General features: G+C 35.9%; 1 protein-coding gene across 4 annotated transcripts in view; it reads left to right on the top strand.

Moving 5' to 3' along the window:
• Window positions 1-1,397: 1,397 nt before the first annotated feature.
• The window catches only part of LOC133635521 (oxysterol-binding protein-related protein 10-like), a 60,008-nt gene continuing 36,473 nt past the window's right edge, over window positions 1,398-24,932 (top strand). For 2 of the 4 annotated variants that reach the window (XM_062028708.1, XM_062028709.1), the window contains exons 1-4: window positions 1,398-1,725; window positions 2,227-2,405; window positions 4,025-4,104; window positions 17,084-17,176. In XM_062028708.1, coding sequence (XP_061884692.1) covers window positions 1,559-1,725; window positions 2,227-2,405; window positions 4,025-4,104; window positions 17,084-17,176 — 519 coding nt within the window. In that variant the 5' untranslated portion in view covers window positions 1,398-1,558. Of the gene's footprint in view, window positions 1,726-2,226; window positions 2,406-3,737; window positions 3,841-4,024; window positions 4,105-13,729; window positions 13,752-17,083; window positions 17,177-24,932 lie in introns of those variants that run through there. The other 2 variants (XM_062028710.1, XM_062028711.1) reach the window with 2 other exon arrangements.

Below are 24,932 nucleotides of genomic sequence, written 5' to 3' on the forward strand. Positions count from 1 at the left end.
GTATATATATATATATATATATATATATATATATATATATATATATATATATATATGTATATATATGTATATATATATATATATATATAAAATAAATACTTGGATTTCAGTGAATTCTAGCTATAAATATATTCCTCCCCCTTAACCCCCCCCCCCCCTCCCAAATCTCCCGAATTCGGAGGTCTCAAGGTTGGCAAGTATGCTTCTTAGACTTAGTGTGTTCCAAACGAGTTCACGTAAGAAATTAAAGTGAAAGTGAGCATGTTATTTTCAGATTGTTATGTAGCGAGCATATTGTGTATTCAATGTTGACATAAGGCTACTACATAAATAAAAATATTCAACTCAACTGCTCTTTAACAACAATCTCAAATGTACTTTTACTTGTACTTATACCTGTTATGCTTCCAAGGTAAGATATATATATATATATATATATATATATATATATATATATATATATATATATATATATATATATATATATATATATATATATATATATATATATATATATATATAATGTGTGTGTGTGTGTGTTTATATATGTATGTGTATATACAGTATGTATGCATTTAAGTATACATATATGTATTTATATATATACTCTAATATACACTACCGTTCAAAAGTTTGGGGTCACCCAAACAATTTTGTGGAATAGCCTTCATTTCTAAGAACAAGAATAGACTGTCAAGTTTCAGAGGAAAGTTCTCTTTTTCTGGCCATTTTGAGCGTTTAATTGACCCCACAAATGTGATGCTCCAGAAACTCAATCTGCTCAAAGGAAGGTCAGTTTTGTAGCTTCTGTAACGAGCTAAACTGTTTTCAGATGTGTGAACATGATTGCACAAGGGTTTTCTAATCATCAATTAGCCTTCTGAGCCAATGAGCAAACACATTGGTACCATTAGAACACTGGAGTGATAGTTGCTGGAAAAGGGCCTCTATACACCTATGTAGATATTGCACCAAATACCAGACATTTGCAACTAGAATAGTCATTTACCACATTAGCAATGTATAGAGTGTATTTCTTTCAAGTTAAGACTAGTTTAAAGTTATCTTCATTGAAAAGTACAGTGCTTTTCCTTCAAAAATAAGGACATTTCAATGTGACCCCAAACTTTTGAACGGTAGTGTATATATATATTAAATATACATATATATATATATATATTATATATACATATACTACATTGTACATGAATCCATAGATTGACATGTTTGTTATACATAAGCACATACAGCTACATGACGTCATGTAGTTGTGATGAATTATTCATATCTACTGGCTGTAAGGGGAGATTCCGTCGGGGGCGGGGCGGGGCGTTACCAACCCGGGATTTCCAAATAAAAACACAGTGACGTCACAGAGGGAGGGCGGAAGAGGAGAAAGCTCCGCAGTAAATAAGTCAGCAGGGAAAGGATCTTCCTCCCATCATCCTCCATCAACTGTTAACATCTGCAGCCAAACAATTAGTTTTTTCTTCAAGCTCCCGGCGTGTCTTTTGATTCTTGGCAAGCAGCAGCGACAGGACAATTAAAAAGCGACAGCATGAGCGGGTCAATACGCCGACACACTCCTGCTGTGTCCCCCGGCAGGAGGCAGCAACAGCCCGGGGACAGCGCGGACTCCTCGCCGCATAGGAAGGTCCGGAACACGCAAGCTCTGGAGGGTCTGCTGAAGAAATACACCAACATGTTCCATGGCTGGCAGGACAGGTACACGTCATCGCATCGACTTTTCTCACACATTCTGCTGTTGTCTTCTAGGGGTTCATTTACACTTCATTATATTAACACTTAATTAGGTTTATTGTGTGCCAATCTGTACATACCTGCCTGCTAAGGTCAACGCTTGGCGCCTTCAAGTACGGCGGGAGGGAAAACTGCTTTTGTTACATTCAAAATGAAGCATGAAAACAAACCAATCTGCCAGTCAGGTAACTCTAATAAATACAGCTCTCAAAAAAATGCAAATAAATGTGTCCAGAAAAATGGATAAACTGCACTTTTTTGGAATTTTGCCATTCATTGACAATCCTTAAGACAAGAACACGTATTTCTTTTATTGTGCATTCTAAATGTTAGCTGACTCTTGCTAGTGTTTGTTTACGAGTTAGAATGTGCTCTTTTCTTACATGAGGATTGTGAATGAAAGACAAAAGTTTTTTTCCTATTTATGATAAAATATCAATTATCCTTCATTTCTCTTTTTTGCAGATATTTTGTTCTCGACCCTGTGGTTGGCCAGCTTCGCTATTATCGAGACGAACACAGCAGAAGCCAGCGACGTCCCAGAGGGTCCTTGTCTCTCCTCGGGGCGATGGTCGTCTCCTGCAAACACTTCCCTTTCATGTTTGCTCTTCACTCCTCATCTGGACAGTCCTACAAACTCCGAGGTAGAACACCATGCATGCGTTGTACCCGTACTACTGTGCATGTATTGCCATACCTTTTCAGACTATTCTAAATTAAAAAATGCTGACTCTGGTGTTTGGTGTCTGACAAATATATAGCTATTGTTGTTTATTTCTTATCAAATAAGTAGTGAACAATGCTAAATACAGGTAGATGATCTCTTGTGTCGTAGAGTAGTAGTTCTGCTGTTATTTAATTCTCTGGCTGATTGGTGAAAATGTTATCTATTAATGTGGCTGTCAAGTTCAAACACTGATGGCATCTATTAAACAGACAAAGAAGCAAGGAATCAAACCGAGACAGAATTAAATTTGGCTCAATTGAGGAGAAACGTCTGGGCTGTACTCTTGTAGTCCACCACGCTCTGACAAAAGATTGTTTATTTGGACTTTCCCTGATTACATGGCAACAGCTGTTTCTAAGGGGAGAGGGGGTCGTAAACAGCCGTCACACTCATCACAAAACAGTTCAAAGAAAAGGTGCCTGGAGGGGAGTCAGGCCCTGCTTCCTCTCCGCTTTGTAGATATCGGGTCAAAGACAAAATCTTCCTGTGGATTACAATACATCACAGAAACTGACGCCTTCATGTCGCTTCCCATCCTACACAGTGGAGTTTTACAAGCCTTTTGATTGGTAAGATCAAAGACAGCTTTTGTCTGCTCGCCGGGAACTCATAGCAACACAAAGTTTTGTGATAACTCACATACAATTATTCTGACAGTACACGCCATATATTGCTGTTGCAACTACAGGATTGTGAAGAAGTTTAGGACCTTTTCCCATTTTTGGCTTTGTCAGTGAATACTTTTGGCTCAGTTTTTACTCCGGGTGCCCTTTCTCTCCCAAATTGAAAAGGAACCAAGCCCTCTGCTATTAAAGGCGGACACACTACCAGGGGACGGGGAGACTATGGGCTCTAATCAAGCTGAAATACATGTCACATTAATCAAGTCCAGGCCAGGTTTCAGCATTAAGTGACAATAAGTAGATGGAGAAAATAAGCATTTGACAACTTCACATTTTTTTAATGAGAGACTATGAGAGATTATCATCACACTTCAACATCTCTAACATGTACACATTCATACATTTGTTAGGGCAGCATTGCAAATGGAAATGTGTTCTTAATTGTCTTGAATAAATATATAAATTAATTTAAACTATGAATTTAGGATGCCAGTGTGCTGCCAAATATTTACACACCACTTTACCCAGAAGGCTTAGCGGTGTTGACAGGAACAGGAAGTAGGTCTGAGCGACTGTTTGCATCTTCCATAAACCCTTTCATTACTTTGTAATCGCACCGTCGGCCCGTTTATTTTATAGCTGAATAAATACTAATGCACTCGCATTGTTTACTATCCTGTTTTAAGGGGAAATACTATGACAATACTACAATACAACTCTGCTATTAGGGTATGGCTAGTGTTTCCTCTCCAGCAATTTGCATCTTTGTTAATATCTTCTGTTAAATGAGCAAAAGTGTTGTTTTTATCTCCAGATAAAAACTGCAGCAGAAGATGAATTATTGATGTTTGCTTTTTGCTCTGAAATATTCCCCCAAATATTGAATGGTGTGTCCTCATTTGTGTTTTGTCAGCATCCAGTGCAGAGGAGCAGGAGCTATGGATGAGTCGGCTCCAGCTGGGCTCTCCATGCCACTCTGACACTGATGCGAAGGTACACACACACACACACGCATTCTTGTATTTGTTACCTTCTCGAGACCTCCGAAAAATGCCTACCTCTTTAGGACCACCCTTTCTAGATATATAAAGATTTGTATTCACAACATTAATAATATATATATACTAGGGTTGTGCGGTATACCGGTATTAGTACAGTACCGTGATACTAATGAATCATATTCTGTACTATACCGCTTCTGAAAAGTACAATAAAGTAAACATATGTTTAATGTACCGTAAGATTTTTTGTTAAAATAAAGCCAATAATGCAAATTATTTGTGGTCCCCCTTATGTAGAAAAGTACAGAAAAGTATCGAAATCATTTTGTTATCGGGACAACACTAATACACACTATGCAAATACAAAAAAGTTAAGCTTTTAGTTATTTTTGAATTGTTTGTTTGTAATTGCTTTTTAATCTTCATTATTTACTTCAAGTCATTACAGTATGTCTCTATATAAATATTTTTATATTTTTTTTTAATGAATTTTGTACAAAAGGGGGAGCATTTCAATTTCTTACACACACTTGTTATTACACATGTTGGCCAGAGGGGGAGCACTTCAATTTTTTTTTACACACACTTGATATTACATATGTTGACCAGAGGGGGAGCACTTCAATTTTTTTACACACTCTCGATATTACATATGTTGACCAGAGGGGGAGCACATCAATTTTTTTACACACTCTTGATATTACATATGTTGGCCAGAGGGGGAGCACTTCAATTTTTTTACACACTCTTGATATTACATATGTTGACCAGAGGGGGAGCACTTCAATTTTTTTACACACTCTTGATATTACATATGTTGACCAGAGGGGGAGCACATCAATTTTTTTTACACACACTTGATATTACATATGTTGGCCAGTGGGGGAGCACTTCAATTTTTTTCACACACACTTGATATTACATATGTTGGCCAGAGGGGGAGCACTTCATTTTTTTTTTTACACATACTTGATATTACAACTGTTGACCAGAGGGGGAGCACTTCACTATTTTTTACACACACTTGATATTACATATGTTGACCAGAGGGGGAGCACATCAATTTTTTTCACACACACTTGATATTACATATGTTGGCCAGTGGGGGAGCACTTCAATTTTTTTCACACACACTTGATATTACATATGTTGGCCAGAGGGGGAGCACTTCATTTTTTTTTACACATACTTGATATTACAAATGTTGACCAGAGGGGGAGCACTTCACTATTTTTTACACACACTTGATATTACATATGTTGGCCAGAGGGGGAGCACTTACATTTTTTCACACACTCTTGATATTACATATGTCGACCAGAGGGGGAGCACTTCATTTTTTTTTACACATACTTGATATTACAAATGTTGACCAGAGGGGGAGCACTTCACTATTTTTTACACACACTTGATATTACATATGTTGGCCAGAGGGGGAGCACTTAAATTTTTTTCACACACACTTGATATTACATATGTTGACCAGAGGGGGAGCACTTCAATTTTTTTACACACTCTTGATATTACATATGTTGACCAGAGGGGGAGCACTTCAATTTTTTTACACACTCTTGATATTACATATGTTGACCAGAGGGGGAGCACATCAATTTTTTTTACACACACTTGATATTACATATGTTGGCCAGAGGGGGAGCACTTCTTTTTTTTCACACACACTTGATATTACATATGTTGACCAGAGGGGGAGCACTTCACTATTTTTTACACACACTTGATATTACATATGTTGGCCAGAGGGGGAGCACATCAATTTATTTTACACACACTTGATATTACATATGTTGGCCAGTGGGGGAGTACTTCTTTTTTTTTTATACACACTTGATATTACATATGTTGGCCAGAGGGGGAGCACTTCAATATTTTTTACACACACTTGATATTATATATGTTGGCCAGAGGGAGAGCACTTCAATTTCTTACACACACTTGTTATTACATATGTTGGCCAGAGGGAGAGCACTTCAAATTCTTGCACACACATGTTATTACATATGTTGGCCAGAGGGAGAGCACTTCAAATTCTTGCACACACATGTTATTACATATGTTGGCCAGAGGGGGAGCACTTCAATTTCTTACACACACTCTTGATATTACATATGTTGGCCAGAGGGGGAGCACTTCAATTTCTTACACACACTTGTTATTACATATGTTGGCCAGAGGGGGAGCACCTCAAATTTGTACACACACTTGTTATTTCATATGTTGACCAGAATGGGAGCCCTTTTAAAACCGACACACAGTCAATCTAAAAAATCCCTCTTTTTTGGGACCACCCTAATGTTGATAGATTTCACCACCAGGGGTGCTAATGAGACATTCTCTGTTAGATGCAATGGTTTTCCGTATTGGGACCATGATTTATGTCCTAACTTGTTCACCGCTCCTCGTATGGAAGGTACTTTTCCTTGTTGATGTCTCAAGAAGGGTAGAAACACACACACATACACACACCAAGTACTGGAAATTCAGGGCGAGTACTGCCAAAAGCGATATTAATACAGATACTTATTACTGTAATTGTTAAAGATCTTTGAATCATGTTGTGACTTGTTTGCCTTTAGATTGTTGATCATGATCAAAATCTCAAACAAACACACAAACACCAACACACGTATTTATGCAGGATTGGACAAGCGGTAGAAAATGTATGGATGGATGAACAATATATATCAATATACGACAATGTAAGAATATCCAGAAACAATGATTCCCTCCTAGTACAGTACCTCAACTTCAAAGTTTGATCGGTTTTATGCCTGACCTCGTAATTGAAATGAATCCATGCTTGACCTCCCAAAATAACATGCCGTTTAAAAAGACCAACTAACTCCTAAATAAAATATTTTGTCTTAAAAAACAATTTGATTTGGTGTTTCAAAAAGATTACAATATAGTGCATCACATATTTCCAATTTCTCATTATAATACTAACAATGATAAATAACTCAATGGACTGCTGCTATCGATGCGATACTGACATAATCTACCATTGGTATCAGTGTTATCGATGTTTTGATGGATTTGCCCGTCTCCAACAAACACATACTGTAATTATTGTACAGTAAGTCATTGACACTGTTTTAGTGCTACATTCATTCTCCGCACTTTGTGCTCAAGATTTGCTTTTTTTAGACACATTGAAGCTAGATGAGTTATTTTTATTTTATTTCAAAGCTTCTACCTCTCCTCTCGTCCGCCATCGGAAGCACATGTCTGCTGTATTTGAAGTAGCAGTAGAGTGGAAAAACAAGTTGCCTCTATATTGAAGCTATTATCAAATATATCTGATTTATGACACCAAAAGGCTTACAAAGGTGCGAGTAAATAGATATGATCAAAATAGTATCAATCTCACATAGATTTGAGAGATAATGAGGAAACCAGTCACGTGATCGCGTGACGTAGAGGAGGAACCACAGATCCCTTCCGCATCAACAACAATGCAAATAAAGCAGACTTTGTGAGAGGCAACAACGATTACTTTGGGGAAAATTAGGATCCAGAACCTTATATTTTTGAGCCCGAACACAAAGAGGATGAGTAATTCGTTTTAGTAATTTTATGTCATTTTTATGTGACACTATAGCATCAGCAGCATTGCTAGGTGATAAACATACAGACTAACCATAATAAACCATAATAAAACAAACACTTACTGTAATATTTCCACTCTCGCTGTGATGCCGACTGACGGGACGCTCACATAATTCCGTTTAGATGAAGAATCAATCACAATCCTCACTAGAAGTTAAAAAGAAGTTACAGCAACTATCGTCTTTTTGGCTGTGAGAGTGGACCAGCCTGTCGGTCCATGGACACATTTGTCTACTAGCAGGTGAGCGATGCGTGAATTATAATCTAGAATTTACTTTTAGCAAGTTTGAGACCAAGCAGAAGCAGCCGCCGACTCAGTGTGTCAACAATAGCAGCGTAAGCTAGCATTAGCTCACTGCTACCAATATATCTATGCTATATCTGCGTTCCCGCTTATAGTAACAATATCAATCATATTTATGAATATAATATACATTTTCAGGTCACGACATGTAAATGGAGTATTGTTGGCGCTTTGTGGATGTTTTTAGAGAGTGTAATGAGCGCAACAGAGGACCCTCCATCTGTTGACTCAATTGTTGGATATATTTGCCACTTAGAAAGCATAAAAAAGACAAAAATGTTCTTGTCTTACAGAAGGATTGTGAATGATAAACAGCACATCTCTTTACAATTGTTGCGTATTTCCAGTGTGACTGATCAAATAATATGGTCAGAGTGCAGAAGCGTTACTACAGTGACGAAGAATCTACGGACAGCGTTTTGCTGGGTCAAAAGTATACATACAGCAATGTTAATATTTCGTTACATGTCCTTTGGCAAGTTTGGAAAGTTTCACTGCAATAAGGCGCTTTTGGTAGCCACCCACAAGCTTCTGGTTGAATTTTTGACCACACCTCTTGACAAAATTGATGCAGTTCAGCTAAATGTATTGGTTTTCTGACATGGACTTGTTTCTTCAGCATTGTCCACACGTTTATGTCAGGACTTTGGGAAGGCCATTCTGAAACCTTAATTCTAGCCTGATTTAGCCATTTATTTGCCTTTTTTGACGTGTGTTTGGTGTCATTGTCCTGTTGGAACACCCAACTGCGCCCAAGACCCAACCTCCTGGCTGATGATTGTAGGTTGTCCTGAAGAATTTGGAGGTAATCCTCCTTTTTCATGTTTTTTGTGATCAACAAGTATGTGCTCCAATCACTCTATCACAAAAAAAATAAGAGTTGTAGAAATTATTGGAAACTCAAAACAGCCGTGACATTATGTCCTTCACAGGTGTATGTGAACTTTTGACCACGACTGGACATATGAACTGTTAGAGCACAGCGCCCTCTTGCGGTATGACTGCTCAACATACAGATACATCCCAGAGTATTTATTTGAGATCTCAAGTAAAATTGGTTTATACAAGAGAAAGTTTTATGCTGCTACAGAAAGAAAGAAGGAGAGGAAGAAGAAACGAGAGAGAGACAAATCTTCAGGGTGTTTAGATCTGCTTTGAAAAATGTGACAAGGGTGGGTAGTGGTTGGCCAAAGGGTGTCATCCTCTGAGGAGGAGGAGGAAGAAGATGAGCAAAAAACACACTTTATCTGAATGTCATATTAGCAAAACCAGGAATGGTTTGATTGATTAAATATGGAAAAGGCATACAACATCATGAAATAAACCATTTAGGAGAGTGACCTTTTGACCAAAATACAAATACAACATAAATTAGCGATCAACCAACATCATAGCAGTCTTTGTCCCAGATTTACAGAAAGTGGAGGTTAGAGTATAAGAAGAACAGAGTAGAGACATCTCCCATGGCCTTAAGGAATGTATCAGGGCTATAAAAGCATCTTTTCTTTGACAAAAAACAGACCGATGCAGGGAATAAAAAGCAACAAACACACACAAAGAGATTACTAAAATATAAATTTTGCCACAACATATGTTCCTTCTTTGATTTGTCCACACAGGATTTGGGCTTGTAGGACGAGAGTCTGGCTCGGTGGTGGGACAGAATCGTATTTGTTGTATGCTGTGTTAATATTGTCGTAACACACTACACAACACACTCTTTGTGTGTACCAGATTTCACGAAAACCCCTGAGCCATTTTCCTCGAAAGAGTCGTATCCAAAACAGATATTCTTTTCTCCATTTACAACCATCATCATCGGCGGTCACTCGAACGAGTATGACGATCCTCCTGGGAGGATGCCTGTGCGTGACTTAGTTTAACGTGGGGAGAGAATCGGGTCAGGGTCCAGTGGCATGGAGTCCAAGACGACTGGGGACACTTTTCTGCTGCAGCCTTTTTCCGCCATCGCAGCCGTTGTGGTAGTTCTTAAAGGCCTACTGAAACCCACTACTACCGACCACGCAGTCTGATAGTTTATGTATCAATGATGAAATATTAACATTGCAACACATGCCAATACGGCCGGGTTAACTTATAAAGTGCAATTTTAAATTTCCAGCTAAGCTCCCGGTTGGAAACGTCTATGTATGATGACGTATGCGCGTGACGTCACGACGGCAACGGAAGTATTCGTACCCAATGTGTCACCATAAAAACTGCTCTGTTTTCATCGAACAATTCCACAGTATTCTGGACATCTGTGTTGGTGAATCTTTTGCAATGTGTTTAATGGACAATGGAGACTGCGAATAAGAAAGTTGTAGGTGCGATCGGTGTATTAGCGGCGGACTACAGCAACACAATCAGGAGGTTGTGTTGTGTTTGAGCTGGACAGCAGACGCACTACCGTGAGTACAGCTTTGGCTTCCAAACATTTGATCGCTTGCCCGTACGTGCGTGTCGCTATGTGTGTGTCACGTACGTAACTTTGGGGAAATATATGTTTCTTGCCGACTCTGATGGCGGCCGGGGTGTCGTCGAAAGCTACAACGCCCGCCGCCGCCGCCGCCGCCGCTCCGTAGTTAGCTTCAATTGTTAAGCTTCGCCAAGCTGGAAATTATTAACCGTGTATTTACATGTTCATGGTTTAATAGTATTGTTGATTTTCTGTCTATCCTTCCAGTCAGGGTTTTTTAAAATTTTGTTTCTATCTGCATTTGAGCCCGATGCTATCACGTTAGCTCCGTAGCTAAAGTGCGTCAACTATGTATTGTCGTGGAGATAAAATTCACTGTGAATGTCCATTTCGCGTTCTCAACTCTCATTTTCAAGAGGATATAGTATCCGAGGTGGTTTAAAATACAAATCCGTGATCCACAATAGAAAAAGGAGAGTGTGTAGAATCCAATGAGACCTTGTACCTAAGTTACGGTCAGAGCAAAAAAAAGATACACCCTGCAATGCCTCTCTAGTCCTTCACTCTAACGTTCCTCATCCACGAATCTTTCATCCTCGCTCAAATTAATGGGGTAATCGTCGCTTTCTCGGTCCAAATCTCTCTCGCTCCATTGTAAACAACGGGGAATTGTGAGGAATCCTTCCTCCTGTGACGTCACGCTACTTCCGGTATAAGCAAGGCTTTTTTTTATCAGCGACCAAAAGTTGCGAACTTTATCGTCGTTGTTCTATACTAAAGAACAAAAATATGGCAATATCGCGAAATGATCAAGTATGACACATAGAATGGATCTGCTATCCCCGTTTAAATAAAAAAATTTCATTTCAGTAGGCCTTTAAATCTACCGTCTTCCGCCTGCTCCGCCGTTGAGGTCTTCACCGTATCCCTGGCTAGGGGGCAGTCAGGTACTAGGTCTTTGCCAAGGACCACCTGGGGTAACAGTAGTAAAGGGGTTAACCTCCTAGTGCCCCAAGACCCCATAGAGGAGCCTCCACTGCCGGATGCACTTTAACGTCATGCCCAGGACACTATCTTCTAATATAAGTGTTTTGGCCCACTTACAATGACTATAACATATTGTTTTTCATGAGCTGTGTACTAGTATTATATGTATGGGTGGGGGGTCTTACTTTGGAAATAATGTGTACCCCTTTCAGATATCGCATTTAGTTCCCACCAAAACATTCACATGTTGCACAATGAGATGTAAACATTATATCATGTGTACATTCCTGTAACTTTCCGTTTGTAAAATATATCTTTATTAGTATTTCTTTAATATAATAACATCATTTTATGATTACAGTTCGGTGAATGCGCATATGAAACTGGTGGGGTTCGGTACCTCCAACAAGGTTAAGAACCACTGATCTAGTAGGTGACTGCTGATACAGAGGATACATTTAGATACGGTGTTACTTTCCCACTTACTAAATCGCAGATTTTGAAGTACCGATGTATAGATTATGTACATACCTGTAATTTCTTCTTATTTTACGAGTTTTAGCAAACAAAGAATGTTTACAACTGGAATGGCAAAGGCTAAGCTTTGAAGTTAGGCCAGGTTTGTGGCATTAGTTTTTCTTACTTTATACTTGTGTCGGATGTTTGCTTATTTTCAACATGTTCACCATTTAGGTGCTTGTGGTTTGAATTGTCGTCCGTTTTCTCTAAATCATTTACTAATCAATAATAGCTGTTTTTTGATGATAACAACACAGCGGCCGCCTGTACTAAAAGGTTAATAGTCAACTTTTGTTCTTTTCTATCTCTTTCAAAGACATATTTTGGTATGAGATACATCTGTAGATTTAAATGTGCTAATGGTAAAATAAAAACTAGACACAGGCTATGATGACAACATGCCTCACGGAGACGGGAGTAAAGGAAAGAAGCACAGCTGCAGAGAGGCAGGTTTAAAAATAAAACTGAGGACCCTAGGGAACTGAAAGTGACGTCATGCTCCAATAGATCTCTAGTCAGACGCCTGAACGAGAAGCACACTTGAAATTCTCACAAGTATTGAATTGAATTCTGATTTGTGTAGCATTGAGAAGTATCAGCATTTGAGATACAAGGAATGGTGTGCTAAAGAGATCATGATGGTCAATGCAGTTCCTTGTTATAATAAGAGTACACTATGATAATGTAATAATAAAGTGTATAAGTATATAAAGTGTATAATTCACTTCTATCAATCAAAGTTTATTTATATAGCCTTTAATCACAAGTGTCTCAAAGGGCTGCACAAGCAACAACGACATCCTCCACTCAGATCCCACATCAGGGCAAGGAAAAACTCAACCCAATGGGATAGGTTTGGTTGTTATCATCAACAATTGAAAACAGAGAAATGGATATTGGAACAGTGTAGGTCTGACTTGGTAGGATATGGACAGCAAGTAGTGGGGATAGATAGATAGATAGATAGATAGATAGATAGATAGATAGATAGATAGATAGATAGATAGATAGATAGATAGATAGATAGATAGATAGATAGATAGATAGATCGATAGATCTCAGAAGGCATAAGAAAAAAAGAAAAAGTATCTGCATTTGATTGTTTGCATTTGATTATTAACAATCCGGGGAGGGTGTTAGTTTAGGGTTGTAGCTGCCTGGAGGTGAACTTTTATTGCGGTTTTGAAGGAGGATAGAGATGCCCTTTCTTTTATACCTGTTGGGAGCGCATTCTTCATAAGGTTGGGACCTTATGTCCTCATCCATTTGTGTCTATGAGATGAAATTACATCCGAAAACCTTTGACAAGTTGACTTCAGGTTCGCGTTTCAAAGTATAAAATATCATCCGTCTTGAATACGGAGTATTTTATTTTGAAATTCAACAGGATACTTTGTTTTGTGTTTGTGCATCATGTCCTGTCCCATGCAAGCAGATGTTAGCTAAATTGATCCGCCATGTTGCGGTGACAGGAAAATAAAAAGTTCTGCGTATATTTAGCACACGACACACTGACTAGAATGGAAAGGGAAAGAGTCTGCGGCCATGGCAGCGCCGTTCCGCTGCCAGTGGAAATCCGGGGATTAGATCATTTACCAACAAAAAGGCAAAAACAGCAATACCGGAATCATGGACAAGCGCGACGAAAAGGCAACTAGACTCTGGCAAGGTCAGATGAACAACCTGGCATCAATCGTGCCTCAGAGCATGGTTTTAGTTGCAAGCTGATTACTAACTGGGTGTAGGTGTGCTGGAGCAGATCCACCCAGGAACACCAAACAAGGTCAGCTTAAAACACATGGAACTATGTGGTCACATGACATTATTATCATCTTAGGGTGAATGTGATGTGGAAAAACCAGCCTGTTTTCGGGGAAACATTTATAGTTTTAAATAAAATTATTTTTAAAAAATTTGACCAATAACAGGCAAGTTTGCAAGGACGCAAATGCTTAATTGCAAATATACAAAATACTGTACTTGTTGGTAGAGTGGCCGTGCCAGCAATCGGAGGGTTGCTGGTTACTGGGGTTCAATCCCCACCTTCTACCATCCTAGTCACGTCCGTTGTGTCCTTGGGCAAGACACTTCACCCTTGCTCCTGATGGCTGCTGGTTAGCGCCTTGCATGGCAGCTCCCGCCATCAGTGTGGGAATGTGTGTGTGAATGGGTGAATGTGGAAATACTGTCAAAGCACTTTGAGTACCTTGAAGGTAGAAAAGCGCTATACAAGTATAACCCATTTATCATTATTATTACTTCTGATCAAATATAAAACTGTTCTTATAAGACTCTTTTTGGTACACACTGTTGCGGGTAATGATATTTGTTTTAATATTGTGAAAATGTTATCTCGTATACTGGTGAAAGTACTTAATTGATATACGGGTAATTGATATTCAGTTCATCTCACACACGCTTTAAATCTTCTAAAATGCCCCTCTTGCTTTGCCTGGCGGCTACTTACACTGAAGGGTAACATCAAAACACTCATTATCTCTTTCCTCCATGAAAAATACTTTTGTCTGTGTGCATAATCAAGTGATTTAAATTCTGTCGATTTATTGCCTCAGAAGTAGCTCCCTGGTGTGTTTGCTGGTTAGCATTGGGATTACACAAAAACACTCAACAGATTTACATTACCGTATAAGGCGCACTTAAAATCCTGTTTTTTTTCCTCAAAACTCGACAGGGCGCCTTATAACCCGGTGCGCCTAATGTAAGGAATACGTTTAGTTGAGCTTACCCACCTCAGAGCTATTTTATTTGGTACATGGTGTAATGATAAGTTATATGTTGTAACAAATAATATTTCTATTAAATAGGCTTTACTTTGCATTTTAATTAACGTGGGATTATTTTTTGTATCTAGAAATAATAGTACCAACTTTTTTTTTTTTTTTCTCCAACATTTGTGGCACTGGCGTGGCGCCCCCTGATGGACGGCGCCCTTAGCATTTGCCTATACGGCCTATGCCACGGGCCGGCCCTGATTGGCGCTCTGTACTTCTCCCTATGTTCCGTGTACCACTCCAGTACAGCGGCGTTTTAAAAAGTCAAAAATGTTACTTTTTGAAACCGATACCGATAATTTCTGATATTACATTTTAAAGGCCTACTGAAATGAATTTTTTTTATTTAAACGGGGATAGCAGATCTATTCTATGTGTCATACTTGATCATTTCGCGATATTGCCATATTTTTGCTGAAAGGATTTAGTATAGAACAACGACGATAAAGATCGCAACTTTTGGTATCTGATAAAAAAAGGCTTGCCCCTACCGGAAGTAGCGTGACGTAGTCAGTTGAACATATACGCAAAGTTCCCTATTGTTTACAATGATGGCCGCATGAAGTGAGAGAGATTCGGACCGAGAAAGCGACAATTTCCCCATTAATTTGAGCGAGGATGAAAGATTTGTGGATGAGTAAAGTGCAAGTGAAGGACTAGTGGGGAGTTGAAGCTATTCAGATAGGTAAGATGCTGTGAGAGCCGGGGGTGACCTGATATTCAGCTGGGAATGACTACAACAGTAAATAAACACAAGACATATATATATACTCTATTAGCCACAACACAACCAGGCTTATATTTAACATGCCACAAATTAATCCTGCATAAAAACACCTACGTGTTTGTTATGCTAGCTCCTAGCTCCTCTGCTAGCTCCTAGCTCCATAGAACACGCCAATACAATTCAAACACCTGATCAACACACACAATCACTCAGCCCAAAAGACAGTTCACCTAACCCAATGTTCATAAAGCTTATATATTTTTAAAAAGTTACGTACGTGACGCGCACATACGGTCAAGCTATCAAATATTTAGCAGCCAAGGCTGCATACTCACGGTACCTGATATTCAGCTGGGAATGACTAAAACAGTAAATAAACACAAGACATATATTTACTCTATTAGCCACAACACAACCAGGCTTATATTTAATATGACACAAATTAATCCTGCATAAAAACACCTACGTCTTTGTTATGCTAACTCCTAGCTCCTATGCTAGCTCCTAGCTCCATAGAACACGCCAATACAATTCAAACACCTGATCAACACACACAATCACTCAGCCCAAAAGACCGTTCACCTAACCCAAGGTTCATAAAGCTTGTATATTTTAAAAAAGTTACGTACATACGCAAAAAAAAAGTTGCGCACATACGGTCAAGCGATCAAATGTTTAGAAGCCAAAGCTGCATACTCACGGTAGCACGTCTGCGTCTCTGTCATCCAAATCAAAGTAATCCTGGTAAGAGTCTGTGTTGTCCCAGTTCTCTACAGGCGTCTGTGTATCGAAGTCAAAAGTCCTCCTGGTTAGAGTCTCTGTTATCCGAGTTCTTCCATCTTGACTGCATCTTTCGGGAATGTAAACAAAGACGCGCCGGCTGTGTACTGTTGTTGCTGACTTCATTCGAAAAATACGTCCGTTTCGCACCGACAACTTTCTTCTTTGCTTGCTCAGCTTCTTTCTCCATAATGCAATGAACATAATTGCAACAGATTCACAAACACAGATGTCCAGAATACTGTGGAATTATGAAATGAAAACAGAGCTTTTTCGTATTGGCTTCAATGTGGAAGGCATACCCGTGTTCCCCGGGCTACGTCACGCGCATACGTCATCCTCAGAGGCGTTTCGAACCGGAAGTTTAGCGGCAAATTTAAAATGTCACTTTATAAGTTAACCCGGCCGTATTGGCATGTGTTATAATGTTAAGATTGCATCATTGTTATATAAACTATCAGACTGCGTGGTCGGTAGTAGTGGCTTTCAGTAGGCCTTTAAAGCATTTATCGGCCGATAATATCGGCAGTCCGATATTATTGGACATCTCTAATAAAAACCTATTAAAAAAGCTCAACAGATATGGGGAATTTACTTTGTCATTTTAGGTCACAGCGGAACCGTTCCGCCACAGAGTCCGTCTGGGTGAGCCATAAAGACAAAAAATATATAGCCCAGTAGTCTCTGTTGATAAAAAATATTGAATGTTTTTGCTTTTTTTGCTCCAATGGAAGTGCCTCCGAGTCCTAACCCAGAATTTTACAAATTGTTGGTTCCTTCATAGCATCACATTTGTTATATTTGGTCTGTCTGTAGGTGATGAGCGAGGTGCAAGGAGAACAGAAAAACCTTGTCCACTCAAATGAATCTGTGGCCCTAGGAGGTGGACCCCTATGCTCCCTGAATGAGGTAATGTTACGTACACTTTAAGAGCAAAGATCTTTTCGTTCATATTCTGCTTATTTGGGCCCCGATTATGGGGGAAGCAGTTTCAGTAGTGAGGCCCAGATATTCCTGTCTCTGGAGATATCTCCTGGAGGTGTTACTTGTTCAGCTGTGCGACATCGGTCGTCCAATGTGTTCTTGGTCTATCCTGAGGCCTCTTACTGTATTGGCATTCCCAATATACCTTACTAAGGAGGCCTCCAGTAGGCAAACGAAACAGATACCAAAGCCACCTCAACTGGGTTCTTTAGATGTGGAGGAGTAGCAGCTCCCCTCTATAGGTTGTATTCGGTTACGTGACTTTTGAAAGGAAGTACACAAAGTGGTGGGCCACCACACCAACTATCTGAGTACGCAAAGGGCCTAGATCGTACCACTAAAAGCAGATACGAGCAAAAAAATGTAACTATGCCGTGGAATCTATCCCTATATTTTATCAAAAAATATTTGTCGAATGATATCAAGGATTATACGTCGGTTCCATTCTCAGACATGTCGAACTATCTGGTGCTGCAGACATCATTCGACACGACAAAACAGATGGAAACTTGGAAAAGCATTGAGGTCTACAACTTCTTTGTGTGTGGCTGAGTCAAGGAAATTGCTATTAAGACTCCCGAATAATAATAATAATAATAATGCATCGTTTTTGCTTTGGAAAGGTTGCATTTCACAATTTACCTTTGAGTCTACTGCCATGTTTGTTGTTGTTGTTGTTGTTGCACGCCCCATTTAAGAAAAGCGTGTTTTTATGAAAATATAACTACAGATGTCAACATTGTGTATGTGCTGAATGATTCATTTATGATTGTTTATCAAATATAACTATAGATGGCAACATTGTGTAAGTGCCGAAAGATTAATTTATGATTGTTTATCAAATATAACTATAGATGGCAACATTGTGTAAGTGCCGAAAGATTAATTTATGATTGTTTATCAAATATAACTATAGATGGCAACATTGTGTAAGTGCCGAAAGATTAATTTATGATTGTTTATCAAATATAACTATAGATGGCAACATTGTGTAAGTGCCGAAAGATTAATTTATGATTGTTTATCAAATATAACTATAGATGGCAACATTGTGTATGTACTGAAAGATTAATTTATGATTGTTTATCAAATATAACTATAGATGGCAACATTGTGTATGTGCTGAAAGATTAATTTATGATTGTTTATCAAATATAACTATAGATGGCAACATTGTGTATGCGCTGAAAAATTCATTCATGATTGTTTATCAAAAATAACTATAGATGGCAACATTGTGTATGCGCTGAAAAATTCATTCATGATTGTTTATCAAATATAACTATAGATGGCAACATTGTGTATGTGCTGAAAAAAACATTTATGATTGTTAATCAAATATAACTATAGATGGCAACATTGTGTATGCGCTGAAAAATTCATTCATGATTGTTTATCAAATATAACTATAGATGGCAAAATTGTGTATGTACTGAAAGATTCATTTATGATTGTTTATCAAATATAACTATAGATGGCAACATTGTGTAAGTGCCGAAAGATTAATTTATGATTGTTTATCAAATATAACTATAGATGGCAACATTGTGTATGCGCTGAAAAATTCATTCATGATTGTTTATCAAATATAACTATAGATGGCAACATTGTGTATGCGCTGAAAAATTCATTCATGATTGTTTATCAAATATAACTATAGATGGCAACATTGTGTATGCGCTGAAAAATTCATTCATGATTGTTTATCAAATATAACTATAGATGGCAACATTGTGTATGTGCTGAAAAATTCATTTATGATTGTTAATCAAATATAACTATAGATGGCAACATTGTGTATGGGCTGAAAAATTCATTCATGATTGTTTATCAAATATAACTATAGATGGCAACATTGTGTATGTACTGAAAGGTTAATTTATGATTGTTTATAAAATATAACTATAGATGGCAACATTGTGTAAGTGCCGAAAGATTAATTTATGATTGTTTATCAAATATTACTATAGATGGCAACATTGTGTATGTACTGAAAGATTCATTTATGATTGTTTATCAAATATAACTATAGATGGCAACATTGTGTAAGTGCCGAAAGATTAATTTATGATTGTTCATCAAATATAACTATAGATGGCAACATTGTGTAAGTGCCGAAAGATTAATTTATGATTGTTTATCAAATATAACTATAGATGGCAACATTGTGTAAGTGCCGAAAGATTAATTTATGATTGTTTATCAAATATAACTATAGATGGCAACATTGTGTAAGTGCCGAAAGATTAATTTATGATTGTTGATCAAATATAACTATAGATGGCAACATTGTGTAAGTGCCGAAAGATTAATTTATGATTGTTGATCAAATATAACTATAGATGGCAACATTGTGTAAGTGCCGAAAGATTAATTTATGATTGTTTATCAAATATAACTATAGATGGCAACATTGTGTATGTACTGAAAGATTAATTTATGATTGTTTATCAAATATAACTATAGATGTCAACATTGTGTAAGTGCCGAAAGATTAATTTATGATTGTTTATCAAATATAACTATAGATGGCAACATTGTGTATGCGCTGAAAAATTCATTTATGATTGTTAATCAAATATAACTATAGATGGCAACATTGTGTATGCGCTGAAAAATTCATTCATGATTGTTTATCAAATATAACTATAGATGGCAACATTGTGTATGCGCTGAAAAATTCATTCATGATTGTTTATCAAATATAACTATAGATGGCAACATTGTGTATGTGCTGAAAAATTCATTTATGATTGTTAATCAAATATAACTATAGATGGCAACATTGTGTATGGGCTGAAAAATTCATTCATGATTGTTTATCAAATATAACTATAGATGGCAACATTGTGTATGTACTGAAAGGTTAATTTATGATTGTTTATAAAATATAACTATAGATGGCAACATTGTGTAAGTGCCGAAAGATTAATTTATGATTGTTTATCAAATATTACTATAGATGGCAACATTGTGTATGTACTGAAAGGTTAATTTATGATTGTTTATAAAATATAACTATAGATGGCAACATTGTGTATGTACTGAAAGATTAATTTATGATTGTTTATCAAATATAACTATAGATGTCAACATTGTGTAAGTGCCGAAAGATTAATTTATGATTGTTCATCAAATATAACTATAGATGGCAACATTGTGTATGCGCTGAAAAATTCATTTATGATTGTTTATCATATATAACAATGGATGGCAACATTGTGTATGCGCTGAAAAATTCATTTATGATTGTTAATCAAATATAACTATAGATGGCAACATTGTGTATGCGCTGAAAAATTCATTTATGATTGTTTATCATATATAACTATAGATGGCAACATTGTGTATGCGCTGAAAAATTCATTTATGATTGTTTATCAAATATAACTATAGATGGCAACATTGTGGATGCGCTGAAAAATTCATTTATGATTGTTTATCAAATATAACTATAGATGGCAACATTGTGTATGCGCTGAAAACTTCATTTATGATTGTTTATCAAATATAACTATAGATGGCAACATTGTGTATGCGCTGAAAAATTCATTTATGATTGTTTATCATATATAACTATAGATGGCAACATTGTGTATGCGCTGAAAAATTCATTTATGATTGTTTATCAAATATAACTATAGATGGCAACATTGTGTATGTGCTGAATGATTCATTTATGATTGTTTATCAAATATAACTATAGATGGCAACATTGTGTAAGTGCCGAAAGATTAATTTATGATTGTTTATCAAATATAACTATAGATGGCAACATTGTGTAAGTGCCGAAAGATTAATTTATGATTGTTTATCAAATATAACTATAGATGGCAACATTGTGTATGCGCTGAAAAATTCATTTATGATTGTTAATCAAATATAACTATAGATGGCAACATTGTGTATGCGCTGAAAAATTCATTCATGATTGTTTATCAAATATAACTATAGATGGCAACATTGTGTATGTGCTGACAAATTCATTTATGATTGTTAATCAAATATAACTATAGATGGCAACATTGTGTATGTGCTGACAAATTCATTTATGATTGTTAATCAAATATAACTATAGATGGCAACATTGTGTATGCGCTGAAAAATTCATTCATGATTGTTTATCAAATATAACTATAGATGGCAACATTGTGTATGTACGGAAAGGTTAATTTATGATTGTTTATAAAATATAACTATAGATGGCAACATTGTGTAAGTGCCGAAAGATTAATTTATGATTGTTTATCAAATATAACTATAGATGGCAACATTGTGTATGTACTGAAAGATTCATTTATGATTGTTTATCAAATATAACTATAGATGGCAACATTGTGTAAGTGCCGAAAGATTAATTTATGATTGTTTATCAAATATAACTATAGATGACAACATTGTGTAAGTGCCGAAAGATTAATTTATGATTGTTTATCAAATATAACTATAGATGGCAACATTGTGTAAGTGCCGAAAGATTAATTTATGATTGTTTATCAAATATAACTATAGATGGCAACATTGTGTAAGTGCCGAAAGATTAATTTATGATTGTTTATCAAATATAACTATAGATGGCAACATTGTGTATGTACTGAAAGATTAATTTATGATTGTTTATCAAATATAACTATAGATGTCAACATTGTGTAAGTGCCGAAAGATTAATTTATGATTGTTCATCAAATATAACTATAGATGGCAACATTGTGTATGCGCTGAAAAATTCATTTATGATTGTTTATCATATATAACAATAGATGGCAACATTGTGTATGCGCTGAAAAATTCATTTATGATTGTTAATCAAATATAACTATAGATGGCAACATTGTGTATGCGCTGAAAAATTCATTTATGATTGTTTATCATATATAACTATAGATGGCAACATTGTGTATGCGCTGAAAAATTCATTTATGATTGTTTATCAAATATAACTATAGATGGCAACATTGTGGATGCGCTGAAAAATTCATTTATGATTGTTTATCAAATATAACTATAGATGGCAACATTGTGTATGCGCTGAAAACTTCATTTATGATTGTTTATCAAATATAACTATAGATGGCAACATTGTGTATGCGCTGAAAAATTCATTTATGATTGTTTATCATATATAACTATAGATGGCAACATTGTGTATGCGCTGAAAAATTCATTTATGATTGTTTATCAAATATAACTATAGATGGCAACATTGTGTATGTGCTGAATGATTCATTTATGATTGTTTATCAAATATAACTATAGATGGCAACATTGTGTAAGTGCCGAAAGATTAATTTATGATTGTTTATCAAATATAACTATAGATGGCAACATTGTGTAAGTGCCGAAAGATTAATTTATGATTGTTTATCAAATATAACTATAGATGGCAACATTGTGTATGCGCTGAAAAATTCATTTATGATTGTTAATCAAATATAACTATAGATGGCAACATTGTGTATGCGCTGAAAAATTCATTCATGATTGTTTATCAAATATAACTATAGATGGCAACATTGTGTATGCGCTGAAAAATTCATTCATGATTGTGTATCAAATATAACTATAGATGGCAACATTGTGTATGTGCTGACAAATTCATTTATGATTGTTAATCAAATATAACTATAGATGGCAACATTGTGTATGTGCTGAAAAATTCATTTATGATTGTTAATCAAATATAACTATAGATGGCAACATTGTGTATGCGCTGAAAAATTCATTCATGATTGTTTATCAAATATAACTATAGATGGCAACATTGTGTATGTACTGAAAGGTTAATTTATGATTGTTTATAAAATATAACTATAGATGGCAACATTGTGTAAGTGCCGAAAGATTAATTTATGATTGTTTATCAAATATAACTATAGATGGCAACATTGTGTATGCGCTGAAAAATTCATTCATGATTGTTTATCAAATATAACTATAGATGGCAACATTGTGTATGCGCTGAAAAATTCATTCATGATTGTGTATCAAATATAACTATAGATGGCAACATTGTGTATGTGCTGAAAAATTCATTTATGATTGTTAATCAAATATAACTATAGATGGCAACATTGTGTATGCGCTGAAAAATTCATTCATGATTGTTTATCAAATATAACTATAGATGGCAACATTGTGTAAGTGCCGAAAGATTAATTTATGATTGTTTATCAAATATAACTATAGATGGCAACATTGTGTAAGTGCCGAAAGATTAATTTATGATTGTTTATCAAATATAACTATAGATGGCAACATTGTGTAAGTGCCGAAAGATTAATTTATGATTGTTTATCAAATATAACTATAGATGACATCATTGTGTAAGTGCCGAAAGATTAATTTATGATTGTTTATCAAATATAACTATAGATGGCAACATTGTGTAAGTGCCGAAAGATTAATTTATGATTGTTTATCAAATATAACTATAGATGGCAACATTGTGTATGTACTGAAAGATTAATTTATGATTGTTTATCAAATATAACTATAGATGTCAACATTGTGTAAGTGCCGAAAGATTAATTTATGATTGTTTATCAAATATAACTATAGATGGCAACATTGTGTATGTACTGAAAGATTAATTTATGATTGTTTATCAAATATAACTATAGATGTCAACATTGTGTAAGTGCCGAAAGATTAATTTATGATTGTTTATCAAATATAACTATAGATGGCAACATTGTGTATGCGCTGAAAAATTCATTCATGATTGTTTATCAAATATAACTATAGATGTCAACATTGTGTAAGTGCCGAAAGATTAATTTATGATTGTTTATCAAATATAACTATAGATGGCAACATTGTGTATGCGCTGAAAAATTCATTCATGATTGTTTATCAAATATAACTATAGATGGCAACATTGTGTATGTACTGAAAGATTAATTTATGATTGTTTATCAAATATAACTATAGATGTCAACATTGTGTAAGTGCCGAAAGATTAATTTATGATTGTTTATCAAATATAACTATAGATGGCAACATTGTGTATGTACTGAAAGATTAATTTATGATTGTTTATCAAATATAACTATAGATGTCAACATTGTGTAAGTGCCGAAAGATTAATTTATGATTGTTTATCAAATATAACTATAGATGGCAACATTGTGTATGCGCTGAAAAATTCATTCATGATTGTTTATCAAATATAACTATAGATGTCAACATTGTGTAAGTGCCGAAAGATTAATTTATGATTGTTTATCAAATATAACTATAGATGGCAACATTGTGTATGCGCTGAAAAATTCATTCATGATTGTTTATCAAATATAACTATAGATGGCAACATTGTGGATGCGCTGAAAAATTCCTTTATGATTGTTTATCAAATATAACTATAGATGGCAACATTGTGTATGCGCTGAAAAATTAATTTATGATTGTTTATCATATATAACTATAGATGGCAACATTGTGTATGCGCTAAAAAATTCATTCATGATTGTTTATCAAATATAACTATAGATGGCAACATTGTGGATGCGCTGAAAAATTCCTTTATGATTGTTTATCAAATATAACTATAGATGGCAACATTGTGTATGCGCTGAAAAATTAATTTATGATTGTTTATCATATATAACTATAGATGGCAACATTGTGTATGCGCTAAAAAATTCATTTATGATTGTTTATCAAATATAACTATAGATGGCAA

The sequence above is a fragment of the Entelurus aequoreus genome, linkage group LG20 (assembly GCF_033978785.1).
Source record: "Entelurus aequoreus isolate RoL-2023_Sb linkage group LG20, RoL_Eaeq_v1.1, whole genome shotgun sequence".
Taxonomy (NCBI): domain Eukaryota; kingdom Metazoa; phylum Chordata; class Actinopteri; order Syngnathiformes; family Syngnathidae; genus Entelurus; species Entelurus aequoreus.